Source organism: Carassius gibelio, chromosome A9 (assembly GCF_023724105.1).
Source record: "Carassius gibelio isolate Cgi1373 ecotype wild population from Czech Republic chromosome A9, carGib1.2-hapl.c, whole genome shotgun sequence".
In the NCBI taxonomy this organism is placed as follows: domain Eukaryota; kingdom Metazoa; phylum Chordata; class Actinopteri; order Cypriniformes; family Cyprinidae; genus Carassius; species Carassius gibelio.
The window spans coordinates 13,599,606-13,622,456 of record NC_068379.1 but is presented as its reverse complement, the minus strand read 5'-3'; the positions used below and the strand labels follow the sequence as shown (position 1 = coordinate 13,622,456).

Genomic DNA, 22,851 nt, shown 5'->3' with positions numbered 1-22,851 from the left:
GATTGCATAGATGTTGGTGTTAAGAGGAAATGACACATTTAATTAATGCACATGCTCATGCTTAACATATATTATATGCATTTGGGCTGTAGGGCCATGACACACCAGAAGTAAATGCTTTATTGTCCCATATTTATTGTCTTTATTGTCCCAATAAAGTCTCTTTTAATTAACTGATGACTCTGAGCAATTTCATTTCAATCAGAAAAACACATTTGCATTTGTCAGAGTAACAGATATTAAAGTTCCTTCACAATCACACCCAGGGGTAAATGTGAGGTGAGGTAATCTTATTTTTTATATATTTATTTTACAGTAAGGGTGCCCTTGAGCACGTTCATATAGTCTAAATACAGATCTCCATTTACAGAGAATTATACACTGTGAATATAATAGGGAAACTTACTATACAGAGATATCATGCTTGTCTACTTCACTCACAGATGATATCAAAGGAAGCATCCATGTAGATAAGCCTTAAAGGGACAGTTTGACCCAAAATCTGTCATCATTTACTCAAACTTGTGTCATTTCAAACTTGCATGACTTTCTTACTTGTGTAAATGATGGAAATAATGACAGCATGTTTTTTAGGTGTATTGTCTATATACATGAATGTCTATGTGATCTTAGCAGGCTCAGGTATCTGAAATTAACAATATTTAAAGTTCCCCTGAAGTGTTTTGAAACACGCAGCCAGTGTTGTAGTCGAATCACCAACTGTCGAGTCCGAGTCGAGTCTCAAGTCTTAGTGTTCGAGTCCGAGTCCAAGTCCGAGTCACCAAAGAAGAGTCCGAGTCGAGTCCAAGTCAAGTCACCATTATCAGAGTTCGACTCCGAGTCGAGTCTCAAGTCCCATATTGGATTTTTTTTTTTTTTTTTTTTTTGAGGAAACAATAGCAACCAACTGAGTTGGTAGGCATTGAAGTCCATTATATGAAGAAACATCCTGAAATGTTTTCCTTAAAATACGTAATTTAAGAAAAAACGCCATGGATATCCTGGATGGCATTAGGAGGAGTAAATTCTTAGGAAATTTTTATTTTTGTGTGAACTAATCCTTTAACACTGTATTACAGAAATACACTCGGCGAAAAAAAAGAAACGTGCATATTACAATGAGTGTGTGAGAGAGAGAGAGAGAGAGAGAGAGAGAGAGAGAGCGTTTGTGTGTGAGTGACCGAGTGATTTAGCGTGAGTGGGTTTGTATGTGTTCAAGTGAATGCGGGCATGTTTTTGTGACATATCAGGACACAACTCTGTATAATGACATGGGTATGACACAGGTATTACAAGGAGAGGGTGACTTATGAGGACATAACCCATGTCCCCATTTTTCAAAACGCTTATAATTCATACAGAATGAGTTTTTTTGAGAAAGTAAAAATGCACAAAGTTTCCTCTGAGGGTTAGGGTTAGGGGTAGGGTTGGTGAATGGCGATAGAATATACAGTTTCTACAGTATAAAAACCATTACGCCTATGGGATGTCCCCACTTTTCACAAAAAAACAAACATGTGTCTGTGTGTGTGTGTGTGTGTGTGACAGCATGCGCCTGGTCAGAAAGCGACGTTTAACGATAAGGCCCGTTCAAATATCGCATCTTTTGCACGCTCAAGTTCATTATTTCTAATGTACTGTAGGCGCGCGGTATGCACGGAAGCGTATGCGCGCTCATAATGGCAGCATCCAGGCGCGTCCGCACCGCAACGAGTTAAAAACATCTCAACTTTTCAGAATGCCGCAAGTGCACCGCGGGTCATGTGACAAGAACTAACCAATCAGCTTCACCCTTTCCCGCAAGTGCCCGAGCGCTTTGGAAAAAAAGTAAAGTGAGTGACGTCAGTGAGTGTGTTGTCAAGCAAAGAGAGCGAGCGATAGCAGTGTCTGTGAGGGAAAAGAATAGATCGCGGCCGGTCTTGGGCACGAAACATTTTTTATAACATTTTTAGTCAAAAACAACGTGATGAATGCTTAAGTCCGATTTTATATATATCCTCGAGTCCGAGTCCAAGTATGAGTCATCAGTCCACGAGTCCAAGTCGAGTCACGAGTTTAGAGAATGGAGTCTCGAGTCGGACTCAAGTCCAAAGAATAGTGACTCGAGTCGGACTCGAGTACTCCATCACTGCACGCAGCATTATTATATTATTCCATGTGGTGACGTAATTTCAACTGAAATAGGAAGAGAGGACGGGACATATCTGGCAGCCCTGACCCCTTTTTAAAATAGCAAATAGCGTTTTGTTTTATGTCTGCTTGGGCAAAGCCATTGAGCTTGGTAAAGCTGCATTTGACAGCCACAGCATTTGATTGGGATTTGATGGGAAGATGAAGTAAAATGTGACATCAAAAAAAATCAGTGAGCCTTTTGGCGGAAGCGACGAACTGCAAGCTTTGAATACTTATATCTTCTAAATGTGACATCAAAAAAAATCAGTGAGCCTTTTGGCGGAAGCGACGAACTGCAAGCTTTGAATACTTATATCTTCTAATATCTTCAGTGACAAAATGCGTATTTTGTCACTGTTTTGGAGCACACTGCCCTGTAGATAACCTTAAGACTAAACATATTGATACTAACACCTAAAAAAAATATTTAACTTTAAAACCTTTTTTTTATTATTATTATTTAATGGGGACTTTAATGATTGATTCCATTATCCAGTCAGATGGAGTTTGACACTGACTGTGGCAACCACAAATTCTGAAAGAAAAAGAAAAGTCTCATTCACATAAACTGCGTATTTTAAAGTTGACATTATGCCTCTTTTTACATTATATAAGTCTCTGGTGTCCCCATAGTGTGTCGATAAAGTCTCAGTTCAAAATACCCCACAGATCATTATTATATAATTTTGAAAATGCCTATTTTGAATAAAGCAGAAACACACTGTTTTTCGTGCCTGTCTCTTGAAATGCAAATGAGCTGCTTCTCCCCGTCCCCTTTTCCAGAATAGAGTTGCGTCATTACAGCTCAGACCTGCTAAATACATCTGTTTTGGTTCTGATTATCATGTTTATCGTGCTGGAATCATCCGTTTTAAACCATATTAGTTTAAGCTTCTAATATAGAGTTTTCTCAGTGCAGAAAACAGCTGTGAGTACTAGACTAAGTTCTCATTCACACACACATTTATGTTAAAAACACACGACTTACAAAAACAGTCTGTTATGTGTTATGCGAAGTTTTTAGATCTGTGTGGCAGCAGCAATATACAGTAAATAAATCAATAAATCCACTGCTCTGTTGTCTCCTCTGGGGCTGAAAATCTAAATAAAGGCTCCAGTGAATGCAAAGACTATGGTGCCTGTAAGATGACTTGTTCGGTTTACTTAGTTTTGTCGTGGCGACAACATAATAACTCTTGGGGCATGATAATATGTCACGGCTACGAGATATTAATTTGTGGGAACGTCATGTTATGTCGTAGCCACGAGATCATTTTGTCGAGGTAACGAAATCCTTATGTCATGGCCTCGAGATGCTATGTTGAGGGAACAACATCCATTTCTCGTGGCCACGACTTCTTATGTTAAGGGAACGACATGTTTTTCTTGTGGCCACGAGTTTAATGTGTAAACAAACCTGCGTGACCATAGCAACCCGGGATTATCAGAGATGGATTCATTCGTATTTTATTTTGAATAACGAAATTATTATATTATTTATACATATAAAATTTATGCATTTACATTATGACATTTTATGTTAATGTTGAGCATTTACAGTACGCTATTATTTACAAAAGTATTTGTAAAAAGTATTAGTATGTTAAGTAAAGAGATCGAAATTGAAGCAAAAAAAAAAAGAATATAAACAATATAAAAAAAAATAACTAATAATAATAGGCTAATAATAATAATAATAATGCACACATATTAAGGGGAAAGACTATCAGTTAATGGACTTACAAGACTGTAGGATGGATAATAAAAGTTTTTATATTTTATTATGCACTTTATGTAATATTTATTTACGATAAACTTCATTTGAATGCTGACAATAGCATGTAATACAGCCTGGTAGCCAAAGCATATGGTTAATATAAGAATTAATTCAAGATAAAATATGAATGAATCCATCTTTGATTATCCCGGGTTGCTATGGTCATGCAGGTTTGTTTACACATTAAACTCGTGGCCACGAGAAAAACATGTCGTTCCCTCAACATAAGAAAATCTGACACGCTAATTTTCTCAGCTTGCAGAAAAAGGCTTACCAAAACAAAGTTACTGGGTTAATCTTTTTAACGATTATAGCACTTAAAAACTGTAAAATCAGATTTTCATGATATGTCACCATTTAATTATTTATTTCAAAATCAGCAGTATTGGGATGTGATGTTTGAGTGATGCATACTTGCATAGCGTATAAAACTGTAACTTTTTGGTTATATTTAATAATGCTCCCCTAAATGTAAAAGAGAGCTTTTAAAATAACCCAAAGTCTGTTTGCGTCTTGAATTTTTCAAGGCTTTCGATTAATCTTAAAATACTGCTCTTCTCCAAAATGATTCATTTTACAGTGATTTGACCTGTAAAGCTACGTTTATTAAAGAATCCTATGCATTAGGGAGATGCATTTTGCATAATTTTGTTTGGCAATAGCAAAAGGCAGTTAACAGCATGAGAGTGCTCGCCTATAAAAGAAGCTAATAAGTGTGAAAGCAGGGTCAAGATCAATATGTTATTTCTGTGTCTTTGGTGTCATCCAAACCTAGATTGGGAGACAGGCACTAATTTATATTCGTGCTGGAGCCTGGTAATGCTACCATTAATTCCTGATAAGAAAGAACCGTTGTACTGCTTTCCTTAATCTTTGACTGATGCTTCTGCGTGATCAATATCCTTTCTTTCTCTATTTCTTCTTTTTTTTTTTTTTTTTTGCTTGAAGATTGATCATTCAGAGTTGTGGGCTGTTTACGCTCACTCCTTATGGCTCATTATTGTTGCAATTAGGATGTCTAATGGGACTAAATTGGGGGAGGGATGAGTGGGGGGCTGACACTAAAATCCACTGATCCCCCCATCGACATTTACATCTAGTCTGGGATGTTCAGCGAAGCAGCCTTTGACGGAAATTTATTGTGGTCAAGGGGTAAGAAGGCATCTCGAACAAGTGGATTAAGTGAGAGAGAGAGCAAGGGGGTGCGAGTGTAAACGTACGCATGTGTGTGTGTGAGAGAGAGAGACAGAGAGAGAGAGAGAAAGAGAGGGAGAGAGAGAGAGCGCAGGAGACTGAGAGAGAAAGCGAGAGGACAGAGAGCGTGGGGTGTTTAAGTTGCCGCTGCTTGTGCCAGTGAAAAGGAAATAATCCCAGTGTTGCTTTCTCATGAATTATTAAAAAGCCCTACCAGTCTTTTTTAGCGTGAACCAAAATGCTGCATTTTCATCCGTGGCTATAAAGCAAAGAAGAGATTTGTTGTGTATTTTTGTTGTTTTTTTGTTTCCCTAGGAGTATCACAGCCGGTAAGCAGGACTTTGTAAGCGTGCCGAACAAGTGCTCAGATGAGCAGTCTGAACACAGAACCAGGAGCATCAGCACTGGAGAGCTGGAACTGAGAGACAGAAGCAGTTCCCTCCACTGCACGCGACAGCAGCGACCGCTCTCACTCTCGCTCTGCATGCCTTTTTTTCCCCTTCTTTTCTTTCTGGAGTTGAGATCTTGTTTCTCAGAGCAACGGGACTTAGAGGATACTGGAGCTCCAAGCTGTTATCCAAGCATCCCAAACGCAGACCTGGCTGCCCACATGCCGATCGAATTTGTTTGCAAAATCAAATTTGCAGAGGAGGATGAGAAGCAGAAAGGCATCCAGGAAGGGGACAAGGAGAGCCTGATCGAAGAGAGCTGCAGCCCCCCAGCCAAGGATCTGGCCGGCTTCGCCAGTGCCTGCTCACTCCATGGGATTAACCACATCTTTGTGTCGGGACGGCTGGGTGTCAGACAGACCCTCTGGGCTCTTGCACTCCTGGTGTCCCTGGCTCTCTTTCTATACCAGGCGGCAAAGTGTGCCATCTCCTACCTGGAGCATCCTCATGTCACTGCGCTGAACGAGGAGGCCACCCCGGAGATGATGTTCCCCGCCGTGACCATCTGCAACATCAACCGTTTCCGCTTTTCTGCTCTCACTGATGCCGACATCTACCACCTGGCCAACCTGACCGGCTTGCCCCCCAAAAACAAGGACGGCCACAAGCCCACCGATTTGGAGTATCCAGCACCGGACATGCAGGACATCTTCAACCGGACTGGTCACCAGCTGCAAGAGATGCTGAAGAACTGCAACTTCAGTGGGCAGAACTGCTCAGCTGAAGACTTTACAGTGGTAAGTTCAAGGAAAGTTTCTGATATCGGCTTGCTAACTTTTGGTACAGAAAGTTAATTTTACAGACAAAGAAAATGCCTTAGGGCTATTTATTATTAGAATCAAGAACATGGTGGCATTGTAAAGAGCAATGAATGTCCTAAATCCTGTATCAATTGCTGGAATAGTGAGTTTATTTGCACTTTAGAAGTGAATGTTCTGTTTTCAGATGAAACCGAGGAGTCTGCAGGTGTTGCAAATAAATTCAATTTATCATTACAAGAGAAACAGTTTCTGTCAGTGGTGAGGTGGATAGATATGTTTTCTTCTCTGGTTTCCCCTGTAGTGACTATTCATTTGGACATAGTCTTTGTAAACAGGGCACAGACCTGGCTTGCTACCCTCATTGTGTTCACAGGAGAGTTCCTGTTTCTCTGTACTCATGATTTCTTATAATGTACAGACAACTGCAGGGAATTCAGCTGTTCTCCTCAAGGGAGAAGACCGGGTTGCATTTTTATATTTACTTTTCAGTTGTTTGACTCTGCTATCAGTGCCGGCCACTGAAAGAGAGCATGGCAACAATACTGCTTTGTAGAAACTCTCACTGACTGTACACCACCTATGCCAAGAGGGAAGTTTTCTCAGTGTTATATTTCATTCCTGTCACTGTTGGAATTAAATATTTAGAGTCTGAAATCATACATGATTTTTGCATTAGCTAAATTGGTTAAAATGAATAAAACAAATTCCATAAGCCAACCAAGTCCACTCCGCCAGGTCTTATATGTGTCCATCATGCCATATTTATTGATGTTATGTGTACTGATGGATGAATGAATATTGCTTTAGTAATGGCAAGGAACATTTTTCAAGTCTTAATAGGATGTGCTGGACATACATATCTTCCAGAGATGGATATGATTACATGGAGTAACCTTTGATGTGCTGTTGAGTTTTAGTCTTCTGTTCTACTCAAGGTCTCTCTGTAGATACATATGTTTGATCATAAGTACCATTCATGTGATACAAGAAATTAGAACACAGAGCTGAGACTCTCTCTGCTTCTCTCTTCCACTGCTGCATTCTTTCACCCCTTCTGTATAGTCTCTCTCCCTGTTGGCCACGGAAGGAAAAATATCACGCTTCTGCAGAAAGATAAAAGCAAAGCTGAGACGAGAAAAGCGTTAAAAGTTGTGACAGTTACAGTAAATGTGAAGTGTTTTCCTCACAGTTGTTTGTGCTTGCTATTTGTTGAAGAATTCAAAGATGAATTCAAGGGGCACCTGTTATCTGCATCAAACATTAAAAGATAATTTACTCACTCCCATGTCGTTCCAAACCTGTGTGACTTACTTCCTTCTTTGGAAACCTGTTGAAGAAATTCAAAAAAAAAAAAATATTTCAGTGTAACAACATTGAACTGGGACTGGAGCATGCAGGCTTCAAAAAGAATACAAGAACACTATAAAAGTATGACTTTAGATTCTTCTGGAGCCAAATAGGTGTTTTTGTGATAAATGAACAGACCTAAATTTAAGTTGTTTTTGAATTAAATTAATCTGCCATTCGTCTCTTTTACTTGGAGATAATGAGAGAAGTAACATGTCTGATTCATAAACAAATCCTTCTTTTGAGGGATATCTCTACATTGAATCATCTGATGTGGTCTGAGTGATTCCTTTACAAACCAAGTAAGATTTGGATCTTGTGATCCACTGTTTCATTAGCAGCAGTTAACAGCTTTTGGAGGGAAGTCTCATCACTAAATATAAACTTAAGAGATCACCCACAAATGAAATATTGCTGTTAATTTACTCACCCTCAGGCCTTCCAAGATGGAGTTGACTTTTTTAGTCAGTAGAACAGTAAAGAATATTTTTAGCTGAAACCATAGTTCTTGGTGATTCATAAAGTGCAAGTCAATACTGACAGTCAACAAAAGCAAACAAAAAAAAAAATCACAAAATTAATATCCATGGCTCCTGATGATACAGTATTGAAGTCAAACGATTGGTATGTGCAAGAAAATGAACATTATTTGCCACTTTATTATATGTAATGCAAAGCTTCCAGACCATGGTTTCAGCTAAAAATCATCTTTACTGTTCTACTGAAGAAAAAAGTCACCCTCATCTTGGATGGCCTGAGGGTGAGTTAATTAAAAGCAAATTAAATTTTTGGGTGAAGTATCCTTTAAAACTCCTTATAGAAAGTTATAATATGATTTCAAAAGGTTAAGGTGCAATCACATGAGTGAAACTGCATGGGCAAAAAAGATCCAGTGTCTACTGTCAGTAGTATAGCGATGACCAACTTGAACGTGTTGCTAAATTTTCATGGTGAAATTCATGTTGTGTGGATTCCTGTTGACTTTTGTCCGAGAAAATTAATCAAGCAATGGTTACATAATGCACTATTTATATGGATTACTTTATACTTCTTATGGTGATTTTGCATCATTTCCATCAGTGCCTCAGTTCTTTGTAACTTCATGAAAAAAACAGCAGTACGTTATCTAAAATTTCTCCATTTCTGTATTACTGCAGAAAGAAAGGTATACAGGTTTGGAACAATGAGGAAGTGTAAATATTTTCCAATTCAGAGAACTATTCTTTTAAGTATTTGTTTCTCAAGATGGCTATCCCATGTAAGCACGAGCCTCTCGCGTGCCACGGATGGACTTCTTTATGAATTAATCTGCTTGGAAAGTTCCCTGCTCCATCGTTCTCTCCCATCAGCCCTGTGATCTGTGTCTGAGAGGCTGTCAGTTAGATTAGTTACAGGCATCTTGCTGTCTCCACGCATGACGGGACACTTCCTCCATCCCACGGGCTGCGCAACCCTGGCAGAAAAACAAGGAGCGATTTTTGAGAAGCATCTCTTTACAACACTTTATCCTTTCCAGTGTGACTAGATTGCATATGTAAGATGGAACAGGTTTACTGTGACTATCCAGGAAGCTTTGTATTGACAGCGGACAGACTGATATTTTTTAACATAAAGTGTTGACTTTAGCTGAACTTAGTGTTTAGCATAAAGAGATGACCTTAGCTGAGCGTGCTGGCCTCTGGGTGCGTGCGGATTACTAGCCTGAGGAAAAGAACACAGCCTATTCCAGATGCTGCGTTTATCTAATGACTGCATCAGCAGGGAAAGCGGAATATTTTCGATCAATCACATCCCTGGCATTGCTACTACTTGGTTTCAGCAGTTGCACTCATAATATTAGCTGTTCATTTGTCATTCTCACGCCCAATGTCATAGAGCTCTTCCCATTCAGAAACACTGCAAAAATCGTTATATCAAAAGAACAGAGGTATTTTCGAATGTCTGCATCATAGATCATCCCACTGTTTTATCATCAAAAAAATGTCTAAAACGTTTCAAATTGGGTGTGCATGTATTCTCTTGTTGCATAGCACAAATTAATGCTTAATTTATGGTCTTTGATTTATGCTAATGTTAATAAAAAATAGCATTTCCATTTTGCCTCATAGATGTAAATGAATTATGTGACCGCATTCCACACAAAAAGGAAAATTAGACTGTTTTTCACTAACACTCAAAGCATCCTAGGTGTATGATGTTATTCTTTAAGATGAATCCAGTCGGAGTTACATAAATGTAATGTAAAGAATTGTTATTATCATTATTACCATTATTGCAGTTAGTGTGTTTTACAGTTGAACAGTCCATAAGTTGTCAAATAAAGTGTGCGCATTCTAACACATACCCCATGAGTTTTTGTAAGAAAAATATCCATATTTCAAATGTAATAAACACTTTTCTCTCGCTTATGCTGACTGTCATACACTGAAGCAGTTCCAGCTGATGACGTAGTACGCCGGCGTTGTGTGATTCGTGACGAATGCGGAGAGAGAACAAAACGCCAGTCATGAATTAGAACTACAAAACAAGGATTTTTAAATAAAAATGTTGGAGGATTTCGATATAAACCAAGAGGAGACTGGTTTTCCTTTGCTAAAGTAAGGAAACTTTGCTTCCTTTGCTCCTAAAATTAAACTCGCGAAACTAGCATATCTCAGAGGTGTACTGCGCATACCTTGCTGCGTCATCCACTACAATGCTTTTTTTTTTTATTTATAAAAAACATTAATTTGGAATTAATATAGCAATATTCACTCTTTTAGCTTTTGTGAAAAGCTTCTTTTACCAGTTTTCATAATGTACAGAGTGTGCTCATGTGCTAAATATAATAAATCAGCAAACTAGATGAGGTCAAATAAATCCTGTATATTGATTAACATTCTTTTGATTTGTGCTTACATGAAGGTACAGTAATTCTGATTAAATGTAAATGACATTTGTCAAATGAAAACCAAATGTCCCAGCAAAAACAGTAAAAGTACAAAATAAGGTCTTAATAAAATTATAAAATTATAAAAATGGAAAAATAAAAATTTCTCTCAAAGTTAGGTTTAAGTTTAAGGGATAAAAAGTATTATTAGTTTACTGCAAAACAAAACAAAACATAACAAAACAATAGAAGTCCTTATTATAATAGAAAATCGTTTTGTATATTTGTATGTGTATGTGTGTGATTTGCAGCATTATTTATTTTCTGTTACCCTTGACATGAGGTATAATTAAAACACTCAGCTGTTAATGACTCATGATAATTGCTCACAATAGATGTCATAATAACATGTTTAAACATAATTGAATATAAATAAATAGCTATGCTTCAGTTTTCCTTTCCACCTAACTGTCAGCTCCTGGTGGTGAAGGGGATTGTGAGTGGTTTAGCTCAGTCCATCACATACACTGAGGTCTTTGGTTCTTTTTGCTTGCTCCACTCTGTGTGTTTGCTCTCCCGCTTGCTCTGTTTGCAGATGCATTTTCCGATTTTGTTTTAAGCAAGGACAGATCCCTTGTGCATATATTCCTACGGATAACTGAGTGACACTGACCAAGGTTGATCCAAAGCCCAGGGTGAGGACACACATTATTATAGGTCCGACTCCACTATAGCATTTCAGTTTGAAAAAAAGAGTGTTGAGAGCCACATGCTTTAAAAGATTTAAAAGAATTAGATGTGTGAGTGAATGGCTCTTGCAGTATGGTTTCATGCCTTTAATAAAAAAAGCAACTTCTGAAATCAAAATGTCAGGTGTCTTGTCTTGAGGATTTTGCAGCTTTGCTGCTTCATTATTGCGTACATTTCTTCAAAAGTTATTTTTCTGTCCTTTGGTTAGTGCTGTGACTATGCTCCAGACCAAGTGGTCAAGGTTTAGCCAGTTAGCTTGTGTTGGTAGATGTGTTGGTAGATGTCGTAAATAGCCTCCACCATCTTGAAGCAAAAATCATCTTTCTTTCTCTATTGACAGACATTTAAATGTATTTGTTTATGACTACAATACTTTTATTGTAATAATTAAAAAGATTGTGGTAGATTTGGTAGATTCAATTTTTATTTTATTTTTTTATTTTTTTGACCAAAAATACAGTAATTTTTTTAATACTTTATAATTTAAAGGAACTGTTTTGTATTTTAATATATTTTAAAATATAATTTATTCTTGTGATACAAAGCTACATTTTCAGGATTCATGACTTATTGTCACATAATTCTTTACAAATCATTCTAATATGCTGATTTGCTGCTCAAGAAACATTTCCTATCATTAATGTTGAACACAGCACATGTTGTCATTCTGATTCAGAGAGGATTTTCTTTTTATGGAAAATTCTAATGTTATCACATAGGACTAATGACTTTGCTCACAAATGATATAACAACTCAAGATGTTGACAATTTTTAAAATTTTTAGAGACTTTATTCCCACCTTTAAATTGAGTGACAACAAGACAAAGGCAATGTGCCAGATATGAATTCTGTTATTAGTGGTAAATTGTTGGTGTAAAGAAAAAAAAAAAAACTGCTGCTTTTATCCTCCATGTTAATAAGTAATTTTACACATGATAAATGCACTTAATTTACTTGTTAAGTACTTGAGAATACGGCAACCATTAAAAGCGTACAGCAACCCAGACTAATAATAATTTGTCTAGGCTATATTAAAAGTATTGCTCTTAACAGCCCTTTGTGTTTTGTATCACTAGTGCAGTGTCCGTTCTCGGAGCATATAAGCCCTCCCTATGCGAGGCGTGTTGCTTACGGCTCGCGCCTATTCTGTAGTTTATGAAAAGTTGATTAATTCTGAACGTGTTGAATGTCCAACACCTGGAGCTTGGTATAAGAACTAAGTCTCTTTCCACACATCTAAGGCACAAATACATTTCTGCGTGACCTTGATCGTGTGAAGCAAGTTTCCCATCGGGGAGAACAGCAGGCCAAAAGGTATCACTACATCCCTTTTTTAACTGCTGTGAGGATCGATTTGACCTGAGCAGGGGACACGCCCAGATCAGTGTTCTTCTGTAATTGAGAACTACACTTTTCTTGGCATTTAGGCTCAACCTAAAATAGCTAAAATAAAGCGAACCTCTTGAACTTCCTGTGAGTGGTAAGGATGGAGACATGGAAGTATGCATCTTTTAAATCTCTCGTGACAAACCAGTCCTCGGACCTGATCTGAGACGCGACTTGTTTGATAGTGAGCATCTTGAACTTCAGTTCTAACCTCTGAATCAAAAACAAACCCCCCCATCCTTCTTTGAAACTATGAAGTACTGGCTGTAGAACCCTGATTCTCTCTCATGAAGAGGGACCACCTTGATGGCGTCCTTTCTCAAGAGAGTGTTCACTTCCTATTCCATTACCACAGCCCGCTATGGCTGTTCCGGAGCTTGCTGGCCCAGGAGGGTCGGATGGGAGTGGCCTCCCCCAGCGCCGGCCCCGTCCCCCACATGCCGCTCGCGAAAATGGGGCCCACAGATGACCCAGAGGCGTTCCTGGACCTACTTGAGAGGACGGCCGAGGCATGTGGGTGGACGATGGACAGCTGGCCCGTCCGGGTGATCCCACTGCTGTCGGGGGAGGCCCAGAAGGCGGCACAACAACTGCCCATCCCGAACCTCCTGGTCTATGCCGACCTGAGAAGAGCCATCCTCCAGAGGGTCGGCCTCAGCCCTGAACAACACAGGCAACGCTTCCGGTCGCTGGAGCTGAGCGAAGCAGGCCGGCCCTTTGTATTGGCACAGCAGCTCCTGGACTCGTGCCACAAGTGACTGTTGGCCGGAGGCAGCGACGCCGAGTCCATCATCAACGCGGTGGTTCCCCTGGAAAAATCCCAAGACGAGACACTCAAACATGCGTTCGAGCAGGTCCGTTCTATCGATGGGCAGGTCCTCCATTCTGAGCGCCCGCAAGCCCCTCCGTATTTTGCCATTATCAAGGATCGGTTGTATCGAGTGACCCGCGATGCTCAGACAAAAGAAGATACAACCCAATTGTTAGTACCTCGGAGCCGTCGGGAAATGCTTTTCCAAACGCCGCACTGTAATCCTATGGCAGGGCACTTAGGAGTAACGGCGACACTAAATCATCTAACGACCTGATTCTTTTGGCCGGGCATTCACGAGAACGTGCGCAGGTGGTGCGCGTTGTGTCGGGAATGTCAGCTGGTAAACCCACCGGCCACCCCAAAAGGCCATTGTGCCCTATTCCGCTAGTGCAGGTCCCCTTCGAACGAATTGGTATGGACCTCATCGGCCCGTTAGAACGATCGGCACGGGGACATAGTTTCGTTTTGGTCTTAGTGGATTACGCGACACGATATCCTGAAGCAGTGGCGCTCTGCAACATCTCTGCGAAGAGTGTGGTGCACGCCCTGTTTCGCTTAATCTCCCATGTGGGAATCTCAAAGGACATTCTCACGGACCAGGGCACCACGTTTATGTCACGCAAATTAAGCGAATTGTTGGGCATTAAAGCGGTGCGTACCAGCGTCTATCACCCACAAATGGACGGCCTGGTCGAACGGTTTAATCGCACATTAAAAACCATGATCCAGAAGTTCGTACAAGAAGACGCGAGAAATCGGGACCGTTGGCTAGAACCCCTCTTATTCGCTGTGCGCGAGGTCCCCCATTCCTCCACGGAGTTTTCCCCCTTCGAGCTTCTTTACAGACGTCAGCCCCGGGGGGTGTTGGACGTTCTGAAAGAAACTTGGGAGGACGGACGCTCGGATAGCAAAAATGAAATTCAACACGTCCTTGACCTGCGAGCAAAACTCCCTACATGGCCTTAGGGGGAGATCACCTCTCGCCCTCGCAGCTCACTGACATTGCGCGTTTGCAGGTAGAATTTGCGGACGTGTTTTCGCCCCTACCTGGTTGTACTGACCTGATTCAGCACCACATTGAGACAAAGCCGGGTGTCGTAGTTCGCAGCCAGCCATATAGGTTACCTGAACACAAGAAAAAAGTGGTTCAGACTGAATTAGAGGCCATGCTGGGGATGGGAGTAATCGAGGAGTCACACAGTGATTGGGCGAGCCCGATAGTTTTGGTACCTAAAACGGACGGCTCGGTGCGGTTTTGTGTAGACTATCGCAGGGTGAATGCAGTATCTAAATTTGATTCTTATCCAATGCCTCGAATTGACAAGTTGCTAGATCGGTTAGGCATGGCTCGCTTTTACTCGACATTGGACTTAACAAAGGGATATTGGCAGATCCCCTTATCTCCCATGTCCAAAGAAAAGACAGCCTTCACCACGCCATTCGGATTACACCAATTTGTTACACTTCCTTTCGGCTTGTTCGGGGCCCCAGCTACGTTTCAGCACCTCATGGATCGAGTGCTGCGGCCCCCTGCTGCATATGCTGTGGCCTACCTGGATGATATAATCATCTATAGTGGGGACTGGCCGCGGCATATGGAGCATGTGAGGGCGGTCCTCAGGGCGCTGAGACGGGCGGGGCTGACGACCAACCCAAAGAAGTGTGCAGTTGGGCGGGTGGAGGTAAAGTATCTGGGCTTCCACTTAGGCCACGGGCAGGTGCGTCCCCAAATCGATAAGACGGCAGTAATTGCAACCTGCCCCAGGCCCAAGACCAAAAAGGAGGTGAGGCAGTTCTTGGGGCTGGCGGGATATTACAGGATGTTTATTCCTCGTTATTCGGACCTCACCAGCCCGGTGACTGACCTCACTAGAAAGGAGGTACCGGACACGGTCCAGTGGACGGAGCAGTGCCAACAGGCCTTTACCCGAGTTAAGGCTGCCCTGTGTGTCGGGCCGCTCCTGCACTCTCCTAATTTTTCTCTCCCCTTTTTCTTGCAGACGGACGCATCGGACAGGGGGCTGGGCACGGTCCTGTCCCAGGAGGTGGAGGGGGACGACCGCCCGGTGCTGTACATTAGTCGGAAGCTCTCGAAGAGAGAGACTAAGTACAGCACCATAGAGAAGGAGTGTTTGGCCATCAGGTGGGTGGTTCTCACCCTTCGCTATTACCTCCTGGGACGGGAGTTCACCCTCTGCTCGGACCACGCACCCCTCCAGTGGCTCCACTGCATGAAGGACACCAATGCGTGAATCACCCGTTGGTATCTAGCTTTACAGCCATTTAAGTTCAAGGTGATTCACAGGCAGATGGCTGTGGCCAACTTCCTCTCCAGGAATGGGGGGGGGGGGGGGCTGCAGGCCGGATGGCTCCCCGGCCTGAGTCGGGCGGTGGGGTATGTGGTGGCGGAGGCATGGTTTAGCGAAGTCTGCAACGGGAGAGCGAATGAAGAGACGAGCGGTGGTAAGTGGTTCAGGTGAGAAACTATTAACAGCTGGGTCTTATTGCAGTGATTGGCGTGGGGAACCGGTATTTAAGCCGCACGACATCCGGAGAAGAGCGAGAGAGCTGAGGACTTGTGGGGAATCTGAGCGGAGGTGAGCTGGAGAAGCCTCGAAACAGACAGCAGTCACATAGAGTGAAAAGCGACGTTTAAACGTGTGCGCATGTGGCGCGACTTTATTTTCTGTTTCTTTTCATTTATTCAATAAATACCCACGAGCCTCAGAACGCCGATCCCGGTCTCCTTCCTCTTTGATCATTGAACCTTGTTACAAATACAATAGCCTTTTTCTATCATGTGCAGGATCCACTGAGACACATTTGGCAGTAGTTTCCACACTGCTAAAGAGTCTACTAAGGGAATCAGTCTCTCAAGTCTGACCTCTGGTGTAATAGGGGCAGCTTAATCGGTGCCCTCATCAAAATCCATCAACAGGTTGGCCTGGTGCACCTATAACCCCACCATAGTGTGCAGACATGCACCAAACTGACCCGCTGCTGCATACCCCTTGCCCACCAGCGCTAATGTTGTACACAGCAGCTTGCTGGGCAGCATTGGAGCCATCAGAGATGATGCCATGCCAGGGGACAGATAGCTCGCAAGCAACTGTTCCACCCGAGGAATGCTCTGTAACTGCACTCATTCAATCCCCCCACATTGCCATAGTAATCTGAAGCAGGAATGAAGAGGGGGGCAGAGAATGGCCAAGCCCATGATCTTGAAACCGCAGCATGGCGATTGGGGAAAAAAGGCAGGCTCCAGTGTGGAGGTGGTGGCCTGGCCTGCAGAAAACGCTCATCTTATTTACTCTTCTGTGGCTCAGACTGATTCTCATCGGGCCAATCGATGTTTAATTTGGCTACCACATGTGTCACCACCTCCAAAAGTTCCTCATACTGGGGCGAATGCAGCACAACCTTGACCCTTTCCACATCGACCACCTTGGAGGAAGAGAGGTCTATCATCGAGCCCTCTGTCCGGGAGGTTGAAACAGAGCGGGCTTCCGATCCCAGGAAGGGGGCACGAGATCTAGCGGGTGAGGAAGAAGAAAAGGACTCACCCGTCTCCTATCCCCCTGCCAGATCCACTTGTGAACCCCACGAGTGCAGTATCGTAGGAAATGGTGGTGAATGCTCCATCCTCAAAGAGAGCCTTCAGTGAGTAAAGCCTATACAGAGGAAGCCGCTCACAATGCGGTCATTCGGCACCCTTGAGAGCCAACTTCGCATGCTTCGCTCCCAAGCAGACAACACACAGACTGTGTTTATCCCCGCTCATAATGTATTGCGAGCAGGGAGGAGCACACAATCTGAAACGTGATATGCTATCGCCCTTATTCCTTTAGACATAGTGGAGCTTATTGTGGACAAGCAACACCAAATAAGAATCACAAGACTGACTGGTAATGTATACACACAAAGAGCGCTTGCTGAATGATATAAGTTGAAGCCAGCTCCACTGCACATGCTTTTAAGTTTCCTGGTCGATGATGTCACCCACCCATGATGTCTCACACTTCTATTTGACTAATTAAACGTGATTCAGAGCGTGGTCACACTGGGGGCATTACCATAGCATTTTTGGACGCAGCACGAGTACCTTCAGGGGAATTTACTTTTTCTTGCTGCCTCATCTGAGTTTTACAGATTTTTAAATAGCATGCTTGTGTTTTTTTTTTTGTGTTTTTTGGTGGCAAACATGCAATTGTTATTGCTGCCTGCTAACAGATAGATTTTTCTAGAATTATAGACCTCTTTGCTTCAGACACATTGAGCCACGTGGAAACGTGGGTTTGAATCCAGCTTGCGTCATGTTCTCATCTCACTAAAGCATCAAAAAAATATATTGTTCAGGTGTTGTGCAAAAGTGAAGTACGAGTACAATGGCTCCAGAAGCAGCCAAAAATTCTGAGATGGAGTTGTGTCGAGCCTGCTTGAGGTACGAGACATGTGAGGGCTTTTGGCAGTAACAGGTGTTTCACATTGTGTTAGTGAGGAGCTGGCACTCTCCACTCCTGCGGTAGGATGTCTTTCTCTCCGAGAGCTGCCCGAGAGCTCTGTGCTGTGTGAGTGACATCAGGTCCCCCTGCGGGCTTAACGTCTGGCTCTTCTCTATGTTACCCCCACTCATTCCATCTTCCCGAAAGAAACACAAGACTGAGGGAGTGTGAAAGTGACCGCATACACGCAGCTCTGTCCAAACAACCCGTCAATTAGCCACCCAGTTACACCATCACAGGTCTTCACAGATTATTGAACTGCTGAACTACCAATACATTAAAATCTTCTGCTCAAAGTCTCAGCCTTCAGCTGCCTGCATGACAGTTTATCTCTCCTTCAGCATGCCTGCTGATGCACGGAGACGCAATTGCATGTGAGTGGCATAGCTGTAAACATACTTATCCTCAAGCCATTCCTGCTTTTAGGGGATGTGGGGAATGTTGTGTGTGTTTATGTTTGTGCAAAGGAAACAAGGACAGACAGAGAGTACACAAATACACACACAACCAGTCACAGTGTGGCTATTTGAATCCCTGGAAAATAGATCAGCGCTCTTTACGCTAAACACATCAGCAGCAACATTCCATAAGACAACCAACACCTGAGACTGATCGGTGTTTATTATGAATGCAGAGGCGGCGTTTCACTAGCAGGGATATTTCCCCGTTACCATTCCTCTCATTATCCTCTGATTTAGCCAGCTGACTACATCCGAAAAGTCTACAGCTCAAGGGATAGCTTAAAACTTGGTGAAAAAAAGTAGGGCCCTAATGTTTGGAGGCTGTAAACTCCCTCTAGATTCCACATAGACATTAGTTCCCACTTACATTTGTCTCTTTCTGACAAGCTGTCCGGCGAGCTGTTGGAATGAGTGTATGTGAGCAAGCGCACATACATGCTTCATCATATACTGATAGACTTGGAGGAGAAGATTGATAGTAACCCCTAACTTTGGCTGTTTGCTTCACCCTCCCTCCTAAATCAATATATTCTTCTGTCAGATTGCTTCCCAGGCCCTAGCCCAGCATGACTAATTATCTTGTTCCTCTGGTTTTGGCGGGAAGTCTGCTATGTTTGATAATGAGGAGAAACCCATCCGTATGAATACGTTTGCACTTTTGCATTGAGCTACATGCATGCTTACCAATAAAATAAGCTAATGCATAAAGATAGATATACTAAATGGCACGCTGTTTACATATGCCGCAAGAAATTCTGTTCGAGCTTATTTTTCATTCAGAACTTCCTCTTCCCCGTAGCTTAGAGACAATAAGAAAGTGATAAGCCCTGAAGAGGAGCACAGCAATCGTCTGTCTTTAGTATCTGACTGGATTTTAATCGGGGTGCACAACGATATTATGCAGCTAGTTTCTGAGCTACACGTCTTGTATATCGTCACAAATCATAGCTGTTGCTTGGCCCCGTCTAGGAGAGGTTTAGATCCCTGTCTTTCATCTCAGCCTCTCTAAAAGTCTAAATGTCAGCATCCTTTACATAGTAAGATATTTTATTATGTATTATAATATGTTTCAATTTAGTATATATATATATATATATATATATATATATATATATATATATGCTATTTTGTTTATTTTTTATTTATTTATTTTTCAGTTCAGTCGAACGATGTGATACTAAAGGCTAGAGTTATTTCTCTTGAATATTCAGCTTTGCCATCACAGGAACAAACTACATTTTTAAATTTTTTTGATATGACCCTGGTACCCCAAAACCAGTCATAAGGGTAAATTTCTTGAAAATTAGATGTATACATCATAAAAATAAATAAGCTTTCTATTGATGTATGGTCTGTTATGATATGACAATATTTGGCTGATATACAGCTATTTGAATATCTGGAATCTGAGGGTGAAAAATCACCTTTAAAGTTGTCCAAATTAAGTTCTTAGCAATGCATATTACTACTCAAAAATTAGGTTTTGATATATTTATGGTAGGAAGTTTACTAAATATCTTCATGGAACATGATCTTGTTCATCTTGTGGATGACCAAACTGAGATGTTTTTATTTATTTTTAATTATTTATTTATTTATTTTTAATATTGTTGTTTTATTGTACCATCATGCTCATGTAGGGGCTTGTCTAAAACTAAAATCCATAAATATAACCACCTACAAATGCATGTTAAAAATTCATCAGACCTTGTGAACGGACTGCTCCGGGTAATGGATGTGCGTTTCTCTGTCTCCGCTGCCACAGTTTTAATTACTGTGTGAAAAAAGCAGCATATGCTTAAATATCAAATTAATCTTACAAGTGAAAATCTTTGTTCTACTTAGCGCTTGGAAATGTCAGTTTGGAGAGGCTAAGGCAACATTACAGAGAAAAATTAAAGAACATAAATGTCACTCAGTGTTTTCTTTTCTGCTGTCTATGTCTAGCGGAGCATGAAGGGCTGGCATGTCTGCATGGTTGGACGATTACCCTGTGCTCTGAATTATGTCGAATGTCACACACTTGGAACTGCCTTTTGCTGATCTCTGGGGTTTGTTTGTACAATTAAACACATTACGAAGAAGAGTGTACTTTCTCATACAATTTTTGATTATTCCCAGAACACCTTGTGTTAGTGAAATAACTGCTGCTGTTACACTCTGGTCTTCTTCATTATAATGAAAGTAAATAAAATGTTCAAACTGCTATAAAACTGTAAGCACACAATCAACTGTTTATAAAAAAAACACCACATAGCCTTTATACAATGAATCCAAATCTTGCATTAAAACAAACGGTGAGTATTTTCTTGTGCTTGCACAATGAATCTAAACCTTCCTATTCAAACAAAGTGAATATGTTCATCTGTTTTTTAAGCAACCCGTTTGCTTTAATCCTTCCCTTAGGAGATGAATGCAGAATGCAGCACCTCTTCAACCTCCCTCTCTCAGCATAGATAGCAGGCAGGCTTGTGTTGAACACAAGCTTCCAGAGGGGAGTGGCATTTTGCTTTTCTTCTTCGAGTAGCAGTGAAATGGAAATACTTTGTGGATTAACACTTTTAGTTAATTTGCATTCATTTAATTCTTTATGGACTTTTATTGGTCAGTTGTTTCTGTCTGATAATTGATGGGTCTTATGAAAGTTTTTGGGGCCCTTAGCTTAAAATGCAAACACGTTTGGTGTGGGTTATTGTAAATTTAGCTGGATTTAGCTGCTCGCTGAAAATAAAAGTAATCTTAATCAGTATGTTTTTTCGTTAGAGCTAATAATCGACATTGCATAGGGTAAATTGATACTGAAAATGGTCCTGCTTGATTTACCTGGCAACAAGCGAATCTTAACGAGGAGCTCAGAATGGGCCACTTTGGACAACTAACTATCTTTAAAGGCCCTAGGCCAGGGATAGGCAACTCTGGTCCTGGAGGGCCACTATCCTGCAGAGTTTAGCTTCAGCCCTCACAAAAACTCACCTGCCTGTATCTATCTAGTAATCACAAAAACACTGATTGCCTTGTTCAGGTGTGTTTCATTAGGGTTGGAGCTAAACTCTGCAGGATAGTGGCCCTCTAGGACCGGAGTTGCCTATCCCTGCCCTAGGCGCATGTAAACATGCCCAAAATGATTACTTCCCACGATTAAAGAGACTCAACCATTTGAATACAACAAATTGTACATAGACTATATGTCTACAAACCTCCCTATGTGTTTCCCTCCTAGCAGACAATGATGTTCACAGCGAGATGCGTAGTGAATCTGCCAGTCATTCATCTCAAGGTTTCACCAATGTTGACAAACCACTCAACCTTCAGATGCATGGAAATGTCATACAATTCATCAAGCTCTGCTTGATTCACCACCTCTTATTTTCCCATCCAAGTACATTTTGGTTATGAAGTGTCCTGAAAAACACATTAGACTTTAATGAAGCCACTAGAAAAAACAACGTTACTTTGTATCATGCTGCACAGTGAAAGTGATGCAGCATCTATTTCTTCTGCTGTGTTCTGGCCCACAGTATGAAAATTGCATGACTCTAGATTGGAAATGATCATAATTGTGTTGTAATTCTAGCAGAATAAATGGATGCTAACTTGAATTCGGTTGTTAAAATGACTGGTCATGTAAAGCACCTTCAGGAGAAATTTGGGTGAGTTCGCAGCAGCCGGCAGGATTTCAGTGTTGATAATCAGGGTGGAGACATACTGAGTTAAATTTTTCTGACACCTTTGGAGCACTAATAACTGAGGCTGTTTGTTACAGTAAGCTGTAGTCATACACATGCTGTAGGCTAAAGCTGTTTGTGGTCACAGAACCAGCCAAAACATGTAAATGCGGGTACCTATCCTGTCCCATTTTCCTCTTTTAGCATTCAACCAAGCTTGAAGGGCAGGAAGAAAATTTTGCTTTTTTTGTTACTGAATAGCTTTTATTTGAATACATTTTTGCTCCCAGACAGCTTATGTATGTTGCTCAGTCTTCTTTTAAAAAAGGTTTCCCACATTCTCCCTCAGCTCCAAGATAGTACCGTTAGTTCAGCACCTCTGTGAAGTCTGTTGATCTTTGCTCTGTGTGATTCAAGGCCATGGTGGACATATACAGTATAAGAACTGCTGGCAGCAGCTGGGACCCAGTAAAGGGACACCTATGTTTTTTGACACGTTCATAACCAAAAGAGGGAACACATTTCAGTGTTCAATGTTCAACTAGACTCTGCTGGACATTTTAGACACATATTTCTATAAACACAGAGTCCCAAAGTCTGAGATCACTAGTGTAAATATTTAAATTTCATATTTGTCTATTTTAATACTACTACAGTACTTTTAATAATTTCAAATGTAACTTTCAAAATATTTTTTTATTTAT

At 41.3% G+C, this 22,851-nt stretch overlaps 1 protein-coding gene across 1 annotated transcript in view; it reads left to right on the top strand.

Annotated features, from left to right (window-relative positions):
* Positions 1–5,256: 5,256 nt before the first annotated feature.
* LOC128019667 (acid-sensing ion channel 4-A-like) overlaps positions 5,257–22,851 on the top strand; it is an 88,050-nt gene continuing 70,455 nt past the window's right edge. The window contains exon 1 of the mRNA XM_052605772.1: positions 5,257–6,329. Within this exon, the coding sequence (XP_052461732.1) occupies positions 5,628–6,329 (702 nt within the window). The 5' untranslated portion in view covers positions 5,257–5,627. The remainder of the gene's footprint in view (positions 6,330–22,851) is intronic.